Raw genomic sequence first — 15,389 nt, forward strand, 5'->3', positions numbered from 1 at the left:
CCCCCCGCCAAGCCCAGCTGACATCCCTGGAGCCTCGGATCTCAGCACCGTCAGCTCCGGCTGGTCCCTCCCTCCCCATGGCCATCCCATGGGCTGCAGGGAAAGGCGTGAGCCCGGGGAGAGTGCGGGGATCAGCTAGAAGCCTCTGCAGGAGGGAGAAAGGACCAGGGCCCCTGGACTCGCCTGCCCCCTCAGCTCTATGGAAACGTGCTTATTTGGATGTTGTTCTGTTGAAGCCTTTTCCATCCCCCACACCGGTCTGGGGGCTCCCCCAGGACACGCCAATGCCTCCCTCCTCAGGCACAGGGCTCTCTGGGAGCAGAGGGTTGTGTCTCCCCCACCAGACTGGGCGTCCACTGAGGTGAGGAGCTCCATGTCCCCCCCTCAGATTGGGAGCTCCCTGAAAGTGAAAACTCCATCTTTCTCCCCATGTGCCAAATCACAGGTGTTGAGGTGCGGAGGTGGATAAGCTGCTGAGAGTATCTCCACCTTCCAGACTTCCCAAGACCCCATAGCAAATCCCCTGCCCCACTTCAGGCCCCGCTGTGCCCCTATCCCTGCGCCTGCCCCAGTGGAATGTTCCTCAGCAGCTGCCCCATCCCAGCCACCTGGTGCTGGACTGGGCATCTGGCCCAGCTGGGGGAAGGGAGGAGCTGACACCAGTCAGTGGGCAGCTTGCGCAAGGCCTGCTGGAAAAACTACTATCCCACTCTGTCCTCCTAGCCAGCAGGCTGAGGGTCCCACCTCAGCGGGGTCTGGGAGTTGAGCAGGCTCCCCCAGGCAGCGTCTCCAGGCAATAGCTCCCCCATCCAGAAGTGGGGATCAGTAGGAAGGAACAGAGGGTCTGACTCCCAGTCAATGATGCTACCTCCAACCACCTGTGGCAACCTGAGACCAGGTGTTCAACCTTTCGGGGCCTCAGTCTTCCCATCTGCAAAATGGAGCTAGTGATTGCTCATTCATCAAAAGGTCTGAAAGGAGCAAGAGCAGCACAGGGCCTCAACTTGCGGGGAGCCTGCCATTAGCCCCACGCCTGGGACCCGCTGTTTCCTGTGCCCCAGTCAACGATCTACTGTCTACTGGGTGCTTCACCCGGATTATCTCAGCAACATCTTGAATCCTGAACCCTCCGTAGGGGCTGCCTTGTGTCTGCTTGGCCCCCTCCCATTACGTGCTGGGAGTCAGGGCACCTGAAACCTTGTCATCAGCTTGGTCCCTCCCTGACTCACCTCTGTGGGCTTCGTCATGGGCAGCTGGAGTTTCTCTCGTGGGATGGTCTGGGGTGGAGGCAGCCCACATCAGCAGAAGCAGGGGAAAGAGAGGCCCAGGGAAAAAGGCTATTACAGGGATCCCGGCTCCTGGCCAGGGAGTGGACCTAGCCCACAGGCCCTTTGCACACACCACCAGCCCAGCCCAGGGCTCAGCACCTCCCTCACTGGATTTTTTGACCTGTCTTACTGCCCTGCTGAGATACTCCAGGGAAGCTGGCAGCACTGGGCCAGGAAATGCCTTTATGAGCCAGGCAACAAGCTGAAGCCTCGCCAACAGGCCTCATCCCTCGGATCCTTGTAAGACCTCTAGGAGTGGGGGTTCGTGCCCCATTTGGTGGGCTGGAACACCAAGCCTCATGAAGATTAAGCACCACCAGCGTTACCAGTGGGAGGTGTGCGGCCTTGGGCACAACCCAGCACACAGGAGGTACTCAGAAATGGGGGTTCCCATCCCTTCTCCAGGCCCGAGGGTCTGCTATACTGCCACCCTGCCCCCTTGGGCCCCCAGGTTCTCCCAGAGGGTGGGCCGAGGGAAGAGGGTGCCATGGGAGGTGTGGCCAGCTCAGCTCTGCTTTGCTAGGATTGCCACAGTCTATGTCCTCCATGGGACTCTCAGGTGCTCGGCGGGCAGCCCTGGAGGTGGCCCAGGGAGGGCTGGGGAGGACAGAAGCACCCATCAGGGTAGCGGGGCACACTTTGAAATCCAATCTGCCTCGAAGATGTAGCAGGAGCACCAGACCCGGAGTCCAGCAGACCTCGGACCAACCCCTCCATGGCTGGACAACCCTGGGCAGTGACTGAACCTGTCTGGGCCTCAGTTTCCTCGTGTGCAACCTGGAAAGAGTAAGACCCACCTGGCAGGGGCAGAGCGGACCACAGAGGACACAGGTGAAAGTGCAGAGGGCTCTGCAATGGGAGCCACCCCTTCCACCTCCACCCCTGACCCCGCACAGCAGCGGGTCACCCCACGGTTGTGAGGCCTAGTGGCTCTGAGCTGGGTTCTGGAAGCAGACACACCTGGTGTCGATCCTGGTTCCAAGGCCCACAGACTGTGTGACTTGGGCAAACGAATCAACTCTGGAGCCTTAGCTTGCCCAGCCGAAAAATGGGTTTAATAGAAGAACGCACTTCCCAGGGTTGCGGTCATGCTTCGCTGATGCCTGGCTCCTCCTAAGCGCTTCACAAGCGGTAGCCATTGCCGTTATTATTATGAGTGCTCTTATTATTTGACCCTCTTGGTGCTGAACAGGACTTGGGCTGCCCCTCCCCTCCCAGCTGCGCGAATGTGGGAACCGCAACCCCAAGAGGGGAAGTCATCTGTCCAAGTCACCAGCGACTCGGCGTCAAGCAGCCGGAACCCAGACTTCCTCGGAAGCCCAGGCCTCCAGTACAGACCGGTCCTTAGGGAGGCAGCCCCTGGACCAGCCCTCCCGCCCCGATCCCCTCCCGTCCCCGTGCCCGCTCCCGCTCCCGCCCCCGGCCCCGGCCCCAGGCCCTCACCCTCCGGCTTGGCGTCGCCCTTCGCTTCGGCCAGGAGCAGCCACCCCAGCGGGGCCAGGAGCAGCAGAGGCCGCATGGCCGAGGTCTGGGGACGTCCGGGCAGCCAGCGGCGCTGGCAGGCTGGAAACTTCGCGACGCGGCCGGCAGTCCCGCTGCCACGCACTGAGCCCGCCCCGGGGGCGGCGTCGCCCCGCCCCTCTCGACCCTCCCGGCCGCGCTCCCGGGGGGAAGGGTTTTCCGGCAGACTGGCCCGGACAGAGGCCTCTCCGAGCGGGGCGGCTCCCTCCGCCTGGCCCTGCGGCTCCCGGGTCCTCCCGCCGCCCGCCCTCCTCGCGGCTTCCCGAGGGGGCTTCCCCGCCACCAGGCAGAGCGGGCCGAGGGGGCGAGGCAACGCTTTCTGTACGCCAGGCTCTGCGCGAGGCCTGGGGGTGTCAATCACCGTGAGCCTCAGCTTCGTCGCTTGAAAAGTGGGGGTTGTAAGAGCATCTGGTCACCGGGTCTTGCTCGGGTTAATGACATTGTTACCTGTAGCCCACTTAGAACAGCCCTTAGGATTTCATTAGTTCTTCCCCAAACCCGTAGGCGGGAGGTCTGAGCCCGGATTGGGCAGCGGCGGGCAGTAGTGTATTCGGAGGCACCCACACTCCTGCCCACACCCTCCTGGCTGCTGGAAATGCAGAGAGCGCCTCACCATCTCCCAAAAAGGGAATCACTTCATCCGCCTGGATGTCCCTGGGAGGCCAGCGGAACCTCGGAGCCAAGGACCGTCTTGCACCTGAGGTCACAGTTGTTGAATGAATGAAACTGTTAAGGGCCTCTTCACAGCCTTGGGTCTTCTCAAAGCCCAACATCTCGAGGGTCTCTAGAACAGGGGTTCGGGAGCAGACGTCAGCCAGGGGCATCCATCTATGGGAAAACCCTTCCCTTCTTTGGGAGAGACCCTCAGAGTGAGGGAGCCTCTTTCTAGAGGAGGAATGAGCCTAGGTGCGACCTGGGTGGTCAGGGGTCCTCCCACAGAGGCAAAGGGCAGAGGGAAGAGGAATGTCACCACGTGGATGAACCACATAGAGCAGGTCATGCATAGGTTCTGGGGAAAGAGAAACCCTAAGACTGCTTGGCAAGGGAAATATACCACCGATGCAATGTTAACTGGAAAAAACAGTATATACAGTGTGACCCACTCAGTAAAAATATGTTCTTTTTTTGTTGTTTTTTTTTCCTCAGGAAGATCAGCCATGAGCTAACATCTGCTGCCAATCCTCCTCCTCTTTTTGCTGAGGAAAACTGGCCCTGAGCTAACATCCATGCCCATCTTCCTCTACTTTATATGTGGGACGCCTGCCACAGCATGGCTTGCCAAGCAGTGCAATGTCCGCACCCAGCATCTGAACCGGAGAACCCCAGGCCACCGAAGCAGAACGCGTGCACTTAACCACCGCGCCACCAGGCCGGCCCCTAAAAATATGTTCTTAAAGAGACAATGCTAAAAGAAAATGACAGCCAAATAGTTACAATGATCATTTCCAGGTTGTAGGACTATCGTATTATATACATATTTTTACATATATTATTGCCAGGTAGTTTTTATTTTCTAATTGCTATTTTTCATTGCTTTTAGGATTTTTTACAATGAATATATACTATTTGTACAAACCAAATAAAATCAGCACGTTATTTTTAGAAGATAGATTCAATCCCTGGGAACCTGGGAAACTGTCTCATTATACAGAGATTTACTCACTGTACAGATGGTAGAAGTGAGGACCAGAGGGACCCAGCATCAAGTCCAAGGTCACAGGGCAAGTACAAGGAAGAGGCCTGAGTGCAATCAAGGCCCCAGCCACCCAACTGGGACCAGGGCAGGGAGCTGCTACATACAGCTGGGGACAGGACTTGGTGCCAGAATCCACCGGATGTTTTTGAATTCAGGAGGATGCAGACTGAAATTCCAGATCCTTCCAGGAGGAAATGGAGGGATGAGCAGAGGGGTGGAGAATGAGCATATGGGGGCTGGCTCAATTTTCAAAGCTCTGTCTCATTCCATGTTCAAAACAAGGGTTCAAGTTAGGTAATATGGCCCCCATTTTCGAAATGAGGAAACTGGGGCTCAGAGAAGTGAAGCAGCCTGCTCCATGTCACACAGCTGATGTGGGACCACAGGAGGGGAGGCACGGCTCTAACTCCCCATTCGATGGGGCCCAAGGAGAATCTCGATGGTGACATACTGTGGACAGAAAAAATCCTTGAAAAGTGGGGTTCCCATGGCCCAAGTCCCCAGAGTCAAATTACAAATCAAGAGGGGGAATCAATCTTGCAGGCTGCTGTCCTCCCCTGGAGAAAAGATTCACCCTGGGGAAGCCTGCCCTTCACGCCTTTGGTATCTATTTCCTCCTCCCTCCATTAAATTGCTGGAACTTGAACCCAGTCCAAACTTCATCCAAAAGGAGGGCCTGTCCCTTTAACCAGTGGTGGCTGCCGCCCAGATGTTGCTCCTGGTACGTGCAGCACGTGTTGGGCACAGTTAAAGGCGCAGGACTCTGCTTTCCTGGGAAGGTGCAGAAAGGACAGCTGGCCTGGAGGGCAGTTGTCCGGAGCCACAGGAGGCTTTTCTCTCTTTCCTGTTCTTTTATCCATTTCCTTTCTTGGCCGGAGGAAGAGCAACGGCCTCGGTAGGTGGACAGCCACACTGTGCTGCTCAGCCCTTCCCTCTTTCCACCCGTCAGCGAGTCCCACTGGCACTTGGCCCCTTTAATGCTAAGATTTCTACTACTACTAATAGAATTTCCAAGCCGTTCCCTTAAGTGGAAAAAGCAAGACGCGAGTGTACATCATATGCTACAGTTTCTGAGAAAGGGAAAATGTAGATATACGTCTATATGTCTGTACATCTGTAGGCGAATAGAATATCTGGAAAAGTCCCCAAGGAACAGTAGCAGAGGTCGCATCTGGGGAAAGGAACAGACTGGCTGGGGCCAGGAGAGAGGAAGACCTAATTGTCAATCTTCACTCTTTGGCACATTTTGAATTTTGTGTCATGTACATGTGTTTCTTGTTTCCTAGTAAAAAGCAATTAAATAGTCAATGGTTATTTTAAGCCAGGCACTATGCTAAATGCATCACGTGCTTCTTAGAGCAATCCTATTCTGTCTCATGATCCCCATTTTATTTTATTTTATTTATTTTATTTATTTTTTGAGGAAGATTAGCCCTGAGCTGACTACTGCCAATCCTCCTCTTTTTGCTGAGGAAGACTGGCCCTGAGCTAACATCCGTGCTCATCTTCCTCTACTTTATATGGGGACGCCTACCATAGGATGGTTCCAACCGGCGAACCTGGGGCCACCAAGAAGCACAACGTGCGCACTTAACCACTGTGCCACCAGGCTGGCCCCTGATCCCCATTTTATTGATGGAGAAACTGAGGCCGGGGAAGTCAGTTGACATCTACCAAGGAGTAAGGCCAAGATTCAAAACTCAAGCGGTCCTTACTCTTGACCCCCTGGCTTTCTTGTGGCTCTGTTGCTGACCCTTGGCTGTCAGTCCCCTCCCCCTGGGGTATTTGAAAATGGCAAGGAAGTTAAGAGCATGAATAATGAGTTTTCCCTTTGACCTAGGAATCTGCTTCCAGGAATCACCCTCACAGAAACATTCACACAAGTGGGCTAAGATATTCGTCTGTTACATGAAAGTTTGTAAGAGGGAAAATAATTCTGTGGGTTTCCACTAACTGAGCACTTACTGTGTGTCATGCGCCTTGTGCGTTACCTGTATTAACATGCGAGGCAGGTTCTCTGATCATCCCCATTTCACAGGTGGGATCAAGCCTGGTCCCGTCCTTGGCTCTCCCCTCACTGTGCCTCCCAAATATTTCCGCCTCCCTGAAAGGGTTGGGTGGGTCCTCGCTCTTTAACTGTCGCTCATGGATTCCTGTGTATCCACAAACGTATTTTGTGGGGTTTGTAAATTCCCAATGGAAATTAAGAATTTTGTGTTTGTGTTTTGATAATAACCTTAAAAACAAAAATGTAAGCAAACAGTAGGATCACCTGGACAGGCATCTTTTCACAGGGGCTGGCCCTCGAAATTAACAGACACATCTGTGTCTGCTCTCAGCCCACAGGAAGCCACCTCAAATGACCGTTTTAATTTTCAACAACTGGGAACCACTGTCTGCATTTGGAATGTCCCGAAACCAAAGTAGAAACAATCACCCCATTGTCCGCCCCCGGGCTCATGTTGAATTCTCCCCCCAGAAACAAAAGCAAAATTTCTCTTTTGCATTGATGATTCACAATTTAAAGCCGTTTTCAAAGTATGAGACTTTAGTGTCCTATGCTGTTTAGGAAGTTAAAACTCAGGGTTGGGGCTGGCCCGGTGGCGCAGCGGTTAAGTGGCACGTTCCGCTTAGGTGGCCTAGGGTTTGCCGGTTTGGATCCCAGGTATGGACATGGCACCGCTTGGCAAGCCATGCTGTGGTAGGCGTCCCACATATAAAGTAGAAGAAGATGGGCACGGATGTTAGCTCAGGGCCAGTCTTCCTCAGCGAAAAGAGGAGGATTGGCAGCAGATTTTAGCTCAGGGCTAATCTTCCTCAAAAAAGGTCTGTTAAGAGTGGTCAACACTGAGCTGGCCCTGTGGCTGAGTGGTTAAGTTCTCGCACTGTGCTTCGGAGGCCAAGGTTTCGCTGGTTCCGATCCTGGGCGCAGACATGGCACCGCTCATCAGGCCACGATGAGGCAGTGTCCCACACACAGCACAACCAGAGGCACTCACAACTAGAATCTACAACTATATACTGGGGGGCTTTGGGGAGAATAATTAAAAAAAATAAAATAAAAAAGTGGTCAACAAAACACATCCTAGGAAGTCTGGTTTATAGTGGTTACTTTTTTTTTTTTTGTATTTTTCTGTACTAAGTTTTTTTGCAGTGAGGATCATCATTTTTATAGAAAAAAGTTTTTTTATTATTTTTTTTAAATCTTAGGGCTGTTGAATCCATCAGTAGCAAACGGGGCCCAACACGTGTTCAGTTTGGCTGGCCGGGTGTTTTCTCTAGGACTGAGTTGGGCGCTTCCAGTCCTCCCCAGATCTCCGGCCTCCCTCGCACCTCACTCTATAGGCCCCGAAGGCGACCCAGCCCCTCCCCAGATCCCGTCCCTCCCTCGCCGTGGCTCCGCCTCCTTCCCTCTGGCCCGCCCCCTCTTCGCTTCCCGCCCGCTCCTTTTCCACCTGTCGCAAAAGACTCGGCAGCGCTTGACGGCCGGCGTCGTTTGACGGCTGGGGGCAACCAAGAGGGAGGAGGAAGCGGCGGTGGCAGCTGCTGCAGCGGCCGCGACGGAGGCCGGCGTGGTCGCTGCGGGCCGGACCGGGGAGTGAGGCGCGGGCGGCCGGGCCGGTGGGCTGGGCGGCGGGCCCGGCGGCCGCCCCCTCGCCGCGCCCGCGCCTGGCGGCCCGATGTGGCTGCAGCAGCGGCTGAAGGGACTGCCGGGACTGCTGTCGAGCAGCTGGGCCCGCCGCCTGCTCGGCCTCCTCGGCCTCCTGCTGCTGCTGCTGTGGCTCGCGGGCTCCGGGGCGCGGCAGGCGGCGGGCGGCCTGCACCTGCTGCCCTGGGCCCGCGGCGAGCCGGGCGCCGCCGAGCCCGCTGCCTGCCTGGAGGCGGCCACCCGCGCCTGGCGCGGCCTGCGGGAGCGCGGCGAGGCTGTACCGCTGGGTCCTGGAGTGCCGGCCCTGGTGGCCAACGGCTTCCTTGCCCTGGACGTGGCTGCCAACCGGCTGTGGGTGACCCCCGGGGAGCGGGAGCCCGCCGTGGCGCCGGACTTCTTGCCCTTCGTACAGCTGCGCCCGCTGAGCGCGCTTTCCGAAGCTGGAGAGTCGGTGCTATTGCTGCGGGAGGGGCTGCTGCGCCGGGTGCGTTGCCTGCAGCTCGGGACCCCAGCTCCCGGCCCTGCGGCCGCCGTCGCCGGACCCGCCTCAGCCTCCGGCCTTGTCACGGGATCCGGCCGCGACTGCGTGCTGCTGCAAGAGGACTTTCTGGCGCACCGGGGCCGACCCCACGTCTACCTGCAGCGCATCCAGCTCAACAACCCCACGGAGCGCGTGGCCGCGCTGCAGACTGTGGGGCCCACCGCCGGCCCGCCCCCCAGGGCCTTCACCAGTACCCTGGAGAAGGTCGGAGACCATCAGTTCCTCCTCTACTCGGGCCGGTCTCCCCCCGTTGCCACGGGGCTGGTGCACCTGGTGGTGGTAGCTGCCAAGAAGTTAGTGAACCGGCTCCAAGTGGCTCCCAAGACGCAGCTGGACGAGACGGTGCTGTGGGTGGTGCATGTCTCAGGCCCCGTTAATCCCCAGGTGCTCAAAAGCAAAGCAGCCAAGGAGCTCAAGGTGCTCCAGGACTTGGCACGGAAGGAAATGCTGGAGCTCTTGGAGATGCCGGCAGCCGAGCTACTTCATGACCACCAGCGCCTCTGGGCTCAGCTCTTCAGCCCAGGTGAGGCCTGGCCAGTGCTTGTCCACAGTCCACACTTTGCACAGGGTGAATAGGGTCCACCCCGGAGATGCCCCTCCAGAGTCTGCAGAGGTGACCCTGAAGGGGAGTAGTGGGTTGGTTGACACTTGGGCTTGGCGTTTGACTGGGGCTGACTCTGCTCCACCACTCAGTGCGGGTGACCTTGGACAGTCGCCTGATCTCCCTGGGCTCGTATTCAGTAATAACAGTAGCACCTACAACAGAGGGCTTTTATGAGATTGTAATGAAAGAACGAGCGAAAAGGGCAGGTCTTATTTGCTTCTGTAGGCGGGGCCTGGCTTGAGCAGAGTGGTTTTTCGGGTCAGTGTGTGGGAGATAAACCAGCAGGCAGAGAGAGGCCTGGCCGGTGCCCAGATTCTTTCCTCAGTTCCCCACAGGCTGGCTGGTGCTGAGCGTGGGCTTCACGGCGTGACTCCTGCTAGGCTGCCCTGTGTCCTGACTTGTGGCTGCAGCTTTGTCACCGGGAGGGAGTGGAATCTCTTCCTCAGCAGGTGGAATGCTCCTGTCTGATGAAAACTTCTTTCCCCCTACTGACTGACTGAGAAAAGGAAGCCCTAATCTAGATGAGGGGGATTTTGGTTTCCAGGGTTCTAGGTTTCTGAGTCCTTGTATTTAGTTGCTCAGAGTCTTAATTCCTTCAACAAGTGTTTGTTGAATGCTTCTGCCAGGGACTCCGTATGAGTGATGTGCATGTGGACAGAACAAAGTTCCTGTTCTCGTGGTGCTGGCTTAAATTCTCTATGGGAGGAAGACAGACATCAGGAGAGTGAAATTTTGAATAAGTAAGCAAGATAGCTTTTTAGAATAAAAAGTCCCCTGGAGAAAAGTTAAAAATACATGATTGAGGGGCTGCCCCGTGGCCAAGTGGTTAAGTTCACGCGCTCTGCTTCAGCAGCTCAGGGTTTCGCCGGTTCGGATCATGGGCGCGGACATGGCACTGCTCATCAGGCCACACTGAGGCGGCATCCCACATGTCAGAACTAGAGGGACCCACAACTGAAATATACAACTATGTACTGGGGGACTTTGGGGAGAAAAAGGAAAAAAAAAAAATGTGATTGAGGGTGACAGGGGTGGGGGTGGGGCCCCTATTTAGCCCCGGTTGTCAGGGAGGCCTCTCTGAGGAGGAAACACTGAAGCTGAGACCTGAATAGCAAGAAGCAGCGAGCCATGTGATGGTCTGGAGGGAGGCAGCCAGGCAGAGGCCCTGAGGCAGGAGCGGGTGTGGCTGAGTGGCCAGTGTGGCTGTGGTAGCCAGCCAGGGAGGGTGGTGGTGCCAGATCCTTGAGGGCCTTGTAGGCCTCTTTGGGGACGGGGAATTTGATTCTAAGTGGGATGGAAGCAGGGCAGAGGCACTAGCTGATGCACATGTCTGAAGATCCCGCTGCTGTTAGAGCATAGGCTACAGGTGCCAGAGAGGAGCACGGAAACTGGAGAAGAGGTTTTCGCAGGAGCCCGGGGCAGAGAGGAGGACGGCTGGCACCAGAGCTGTGGGCATGGAGACAGAAGTGGATGGGTTCTGATACTTTTGGAAGTGGAGCCACCCAGACTTTCCACAGACTGGCTGTGGGGCATGAGAACTTGAGGTGACTCGTGAACTTAGGGGGAGAGCTTGAGCAGGTGTCTGGGGAGGGGTTGGTTTGAGGTTGGAAGAATTCAAACCATGTCAGGTTCAACACGCCTGTCAGATGGCCAGTGGAGACACCAAGAGGGTGGTCAGCTGTTTGAGTCTAGAGTTCATCTCGATTCGGAGATCCTGTGTCCAGGTGTTATTTAACACTACAGAACTTGGGAGAGAGATGACAGAGAGGAGAGGCAGCCCAAGACTGGCCAGGGCATTGGTGACAGTGTTCCGGTGTGGGGGAACTGGACTTTTCACCTGGCACCAGGTCCTGGCTAGGTCAGTGTTCTTCCGGGCTCTGGCAGGAGGCCCCACTGCCTTTTAACAGGATCTTAGGTTTCGGGCCCACAGGGCTCTGGTGAGGAGGCCAGGCAAGATGACTTTTGCCCGTACTCGAGGGAGACAAACTGCCGTTTCATCCCAAGGGACAAAAACTTTGTGTCTCTGCTGCTCTTGATCTCTGTTTCATAATCTCAGCATCCCGGCCATGCCTTTCTTCCTTAACGTGCAGACTTTATGGTGTTACAGGAGTGGAAATGAAGAAGATCACGGATGCCCACACCCCGTCCGGCCTGACCGTGAACCTGACGCTGTACTACATGCTCTCCTGCTCACCAGCCCCGCTGCTCAGCCCCAACCTGAGCCACAGGGAGCGAGACCAGATGGAGTCGACGCTCAACTACGAAGATCACTGCTTCAGTGGCCACGCCACCATGCATGCCGAGAACCTCTGGCCGGGCCAGCTGTCCTCCGTCCAGCAGATCCTGCAGCTCTCTGACCTGTGGAAGCTGACCCTGCAGAAGCGCGGCTGCAAGGGGCTGGTGAAGGTGGGCGCCCCAGGCATCCTGCAGGGCATGGTGCTCAGCTTCGGTGGGCTGCAGTTCACCGAGAACCACCTCCAGTTCCAGGCCGACCCTGACGTGTTACACAACAGCTACGCCTTGCACGGCATCCGCTACAAGAATGACCACATCAACCTGGCCGTGCTTGTGGACACTGAGGGCAAGCCATACCTGCACGTGTCCGTGGAGTCCCGCGGCCAGCCGATCAAGATCTACGCCTGTGAGGCGGGCTGCCTGGACGAGCCCGTGGAGCTGACCTCGGCGCCCCAGGGCCACGTCTTCTCGGTCATGGTGACGCAGCCCATCACGCCCCTGCTCTACATCTCCACCGACCTCACGCACCTGCAGGACCTGCGGCACACGCTGCATCTCAAGGCCATCTTGGCCCACGACGAGCACATGGCCCAGCAGGACCCCGGGCTGCCCTTCCTCTTCTGGTTCAGCGTGGCTTCCCTCATCACCCTCTTCCACCTCTTCCTCTTCAAGCTCATCTACAACGAGTACTGTGGGCCCGGGGCCAAGCCCTTCTTCAGGAGCAAGGTATGAAGCCCCTGTGTCTTCAGAGCCTGAGGGCCCGGCCGCGTGTTCTGTCCTGAGTCTGGGACGCGTGAGGCCTGGGTGGCGATGCTCCCAGCCCTGAGCACAGAGAGAGGAGCGGGTGTGTTCTGAGAGGACACCATAGGAAGGGGCAGCTCTGGAAATCCAGGTGTGAATGGATGGGTTTGCTGGCCTCCCACGGCCGCGGGCGGTCCCCTCCCTAACCCAGTGAAGGTCAGCACTTCAAAGTAACTGCCACAAACCCCTAGATGGCCCTGAAGCCTCTGTCTAGAGCGCTGGTGGGACCGCCGCCCTCACCCTGAGGGTCTGTTCACTGCAGTTCCCAGGTCAGTCCCTCACTGGGGGCCCACGGGGGTCATCTTGTCAGCACAGGGCGAGATTCTTCCCCTCCTGTTTCCTGAAACATCTTTGCCCCCAGGAAGCTGTGACTTTGATCACGGTCGCTGTGGGACTCCCATCTGGGATGTGTCTTGGGGATCAGAACTGGTGTCTCGGGGAGGCCACCTTCCCTGCCTGCTGCCCAGTCTCCTGTGCTTCCTCACTGCCAGGACCTCCAGGAGGAGGACCGGGGGGAGTCCATGGTGGGTGGTCCCAGGAGAGAGCGCTGCAGAGGAGCCAGGCTTGTCTCCCTCTCCTCTGTCAGACAGCAGACGTGGTGAGGAGAGAGCTGTATTTAAGCCCTGGGTCTGTGCTCCCCGTAGTCGGGAGAAAGGGCTCTTCACCTCCCCAGAGGGCTTTGCGACTTCTGGTGTCTAGTTTCTGGCTGGAGGGCAGGACTCGGAGAAGGAAGGAGCAGTGGACTTGAAGGAGTGGGGGAAGGACGGGAGGCAGGTCTGGGCTCCTCAAGCTTGAAGGACAAGTGGAAAGTCAGATCAGAAAGAAACGTGCAGGCAGCTGTCCCAGTTGGCCATCTCTTGACCAGCGGGGCTGGAGCAGGCGCTCCGTGTGCCCACACGGGCTTTGCAGTCTCTCTTAGCAGGCGGGCTGCTTTTCCCTGCTGGCTGCTGGGCTTCTCCGCTCTTAATCTGGCACACATCCAGCCACCCCTGCTCCCCACCTCATCTGGGGGACAAGCCAAACTGCCACCATGGGGTACTGCCCCATGTCCCTCAGTTTACTTGTGCTCGATCTGGGCCCCCCAGAGCAGAGCCCAGGGAACACCCTGCGTCAGTCCAAGGAGGTCCCCAGGCCACTCAGTCCACAGTAGTGCTAGCACGTCCCTGGGCCAGGAGCTGTCTGCAAGGCCGGATCCGAGCCTGGGTGGGTGCTGCCAGGGTCGTCTCCACCACCTGCTTCCCCCATGTTTCTGGAGCTGTCCACAGCGTTGGCGGCGAGCATAACAACTTGTTCTGTTAATTGAACAGGAAGATCCCAGTGTCTGAGTGAACCAACAGTCCTGCTCTCAGCCACCATTTGCACAAGACGCCCAGCACTGAGGGTCCTGCTGCCGCGAACAAGGGGTCCTTTGAAAGCACCCACCCTTTTGTGCCTTGTTGGGGACACCAGTGATGCAGAAGTGCGTGTGGATGTTCAGGAGTTTGCACTGGGGAGCGGGAGGGCCGGGGCCAGTGGACTTTTTGTAAGCTTTGACTCAATAAAATGAACCTATATGGAAAATACTTGAAATTGAACTCACTCCTTCTACTTTCCCCCTTTCTTCTGTCCCAGGAAATAGACCCTCTTTTGAAAAGACTCTTGTCTAGGAGAAATTGTGTTCTTTTCTAATTTAATGTGTTCTTTCTGGAATGAATTTTTAATTTATTTCTGTTGAGATTTTGCTGGAGGGCTTCTGCATCCACCGTAGACAGTGGGTCTTACGGTGACTTCCAACCTGTGCCACCTCAGCGCTCAGAGGCCATGGCCCCGGATTCTTTGCACTTCCTCTCTTTCTCGTCGTGAGCCTGTGGAGACTGTGGTTTTGTACATCTGGGCTTTGCGGGAGGTGTTGAACTTTCTAGGGATTGACGATTGTTGGGTTTTGAAATACCAAAGCTTTTTTTTGTTCTGTTTTTAAATAAATCTCTTTCAAACTTCCATGACCGGTTTGTGTGTGGTTGAAACCTCTGGAGATGTCATTTCTCCCTCCGTCACCAGACTCTTGGGCAGTGTCTGAAGCAGAAGGACCAAACCCCCGGCCCCGCTGTGAGGATGGTCATTCTTTCCCACGGCTTCTCCTCTTCCGAGGAGTCCACTCAGAAGATGTGGAAGTGGCGCCCTTTCTGCTCACCTGGGGGTTTGCAGGGTAGCCCGGCCGAGTGAGGAGCATGCCCCTGGCCCCCTCTGTGCCACAGTGCCGTCTCCCCCTGCCTGCCCGGAATAGCCTAGATGTGCCTGCCTGGGTTTGGCTGGCCATAGGACGGGCCACAGGAAAAAGCCCTGAGTAGGCTTTCTGCCGGCTGTTCGCTGAAGCTGAGATCTGAGCCCTGCCTTTGTAGGGAGGAGAAGGGAGCTGGGCCTGGGACCAAAAAGGGACGGAGCTGGGCGCAGCAGTCCAGCTGGGGCGGCCATCATCCTCAGTGCTGTGCTGCTTTCCCTGGGTCCCAGATGAGCATTTTAAGCAGCATGACTCACCAAGAACCTGGGTTGCTTGCCAAGGAGCCGAGTGGCCCAAACAGATGGCCAGGAGAAGAAGTAAACAAGTGTCTCCAGCTCGGCTACAAGTGGCCCAGCCTTTCCAGCCACTTCAGTCCTGTGCACCTTCCGCTTCTGCCCTGGATGGCGCAGAGCTCGGAAATGCCTGCTCCTCCCAGCCATTGGCCGGCTTGTCCATTTTGGGGAGCAGGAACCTCTTGGGGTGCAGTTGGGTGTGGTTTACAGCGTGACATGCTCTCCAGTCACTGCATTAACCTGGAAGGTGCTTGACAACAAGAGCCACACTTCATAGTCCCCACTCTGTTTAACTTGGAACCGGGCACAGTGTCCACTCCCATAAATGTAAAAATGAACCCACGTACCTGGTGCCCTGGAAATACCCACTGAACGACTAGAATTTCAACAAACTAGTCCTCGTGAATTACAGCTCTCATTTAAGTGAGCACGAGTGTTAGGTATCTTACATGAACCCGGCCTCT

General features: G+C 56.6%; 2 protein-coding genes across 3 annotated transcripts in view; one reads left to right on the forward strand and one right to left on the reverse strand.

Annotated features, from left to right (window-relative positions):
* Positions 1 to 2,948, reverse strand: part of PLOD1 (procollagen-lysine,2-oxoglutarate 5-dioxygenase 1) — a 26,394-nt gene extending 23,446 nt beyond the window's left edge. The window contains exons 1-2 of one of the 2 annotated variants that reach the window (XM_046660894.1): positions 2,772 to 2,948; positions 1,230 to 1,277 (exon numbers count right to left, since the gene is read on the reverse strand). In XM_046660894.1, the coding sequence (XP_046516850.1) occupies positions 1,230 to 1,277; positions 2,772 to 2,847 (124 nt within the window). In that variant the 5' untranslated portion in view covers positions 2,848 to 2,948. The remainder of the gene's footprint in view (positions 1 to 1,229; positions 1,278 to 2,771) is intronic. The other variant, XM_046660895.1, reaches the window with a different exon arrangement.
* A 5,112-nt stretch (positions 2,949 to 8,060) lies between these two features.
* KIAA2013 (KIAA2013 ortholog) lies at positions 8,061 to 14,352 on the forward strand. Its single transcript, XM_046660896.1, has 3 exons — positions 8,061 to 9,258; positions 11,447 to 12,300; positions 13,683 to 14,352. Exons 1-3 carry the CDS (start codon positions 8,226 to 8,228, stop codon positions 13,698 to 13,700), a joined length of 1,905 nt encoding a protein of 634 aa, XP_046516852.1. The 5' UTR covers positions 8,061 to 8,225; the 3' UTR covers positions 13,701 to 14,352.
* Positions 14,353 to 15,389: the final 1,037 nt, after the last annotated feature.

This window comes from Equus quagga, chromosome 5 (assembly GCF_021613505.1).
Source record: "Equus quagga isolate Etosha38 chromosome 5, UCLA_HA_Equagga_1.0, whole genome shotgun sequence".
NCBI lineage: Eukaryota > Metazoa > Chordata > Mammalia > Perissodactyla > Equidae > Equus > Equus quagga.

Coding starts and splice junctions, on each gene's coding strand:
- KIAA2013 (XM_046660896.1), top strand. CDS start 8,226: ATGTGGCTGCAGCAGCGGCTGAAGGGACTGCCGGGACTGCTGTCGAGC. Junction 9,259..11,446: donor GGCTCAGCTCTTCAGCCCAG/GTGAGGCCTGGC, acceptor ATGGTGTTACAG/GAGTGGAAATGAAGAAGATC.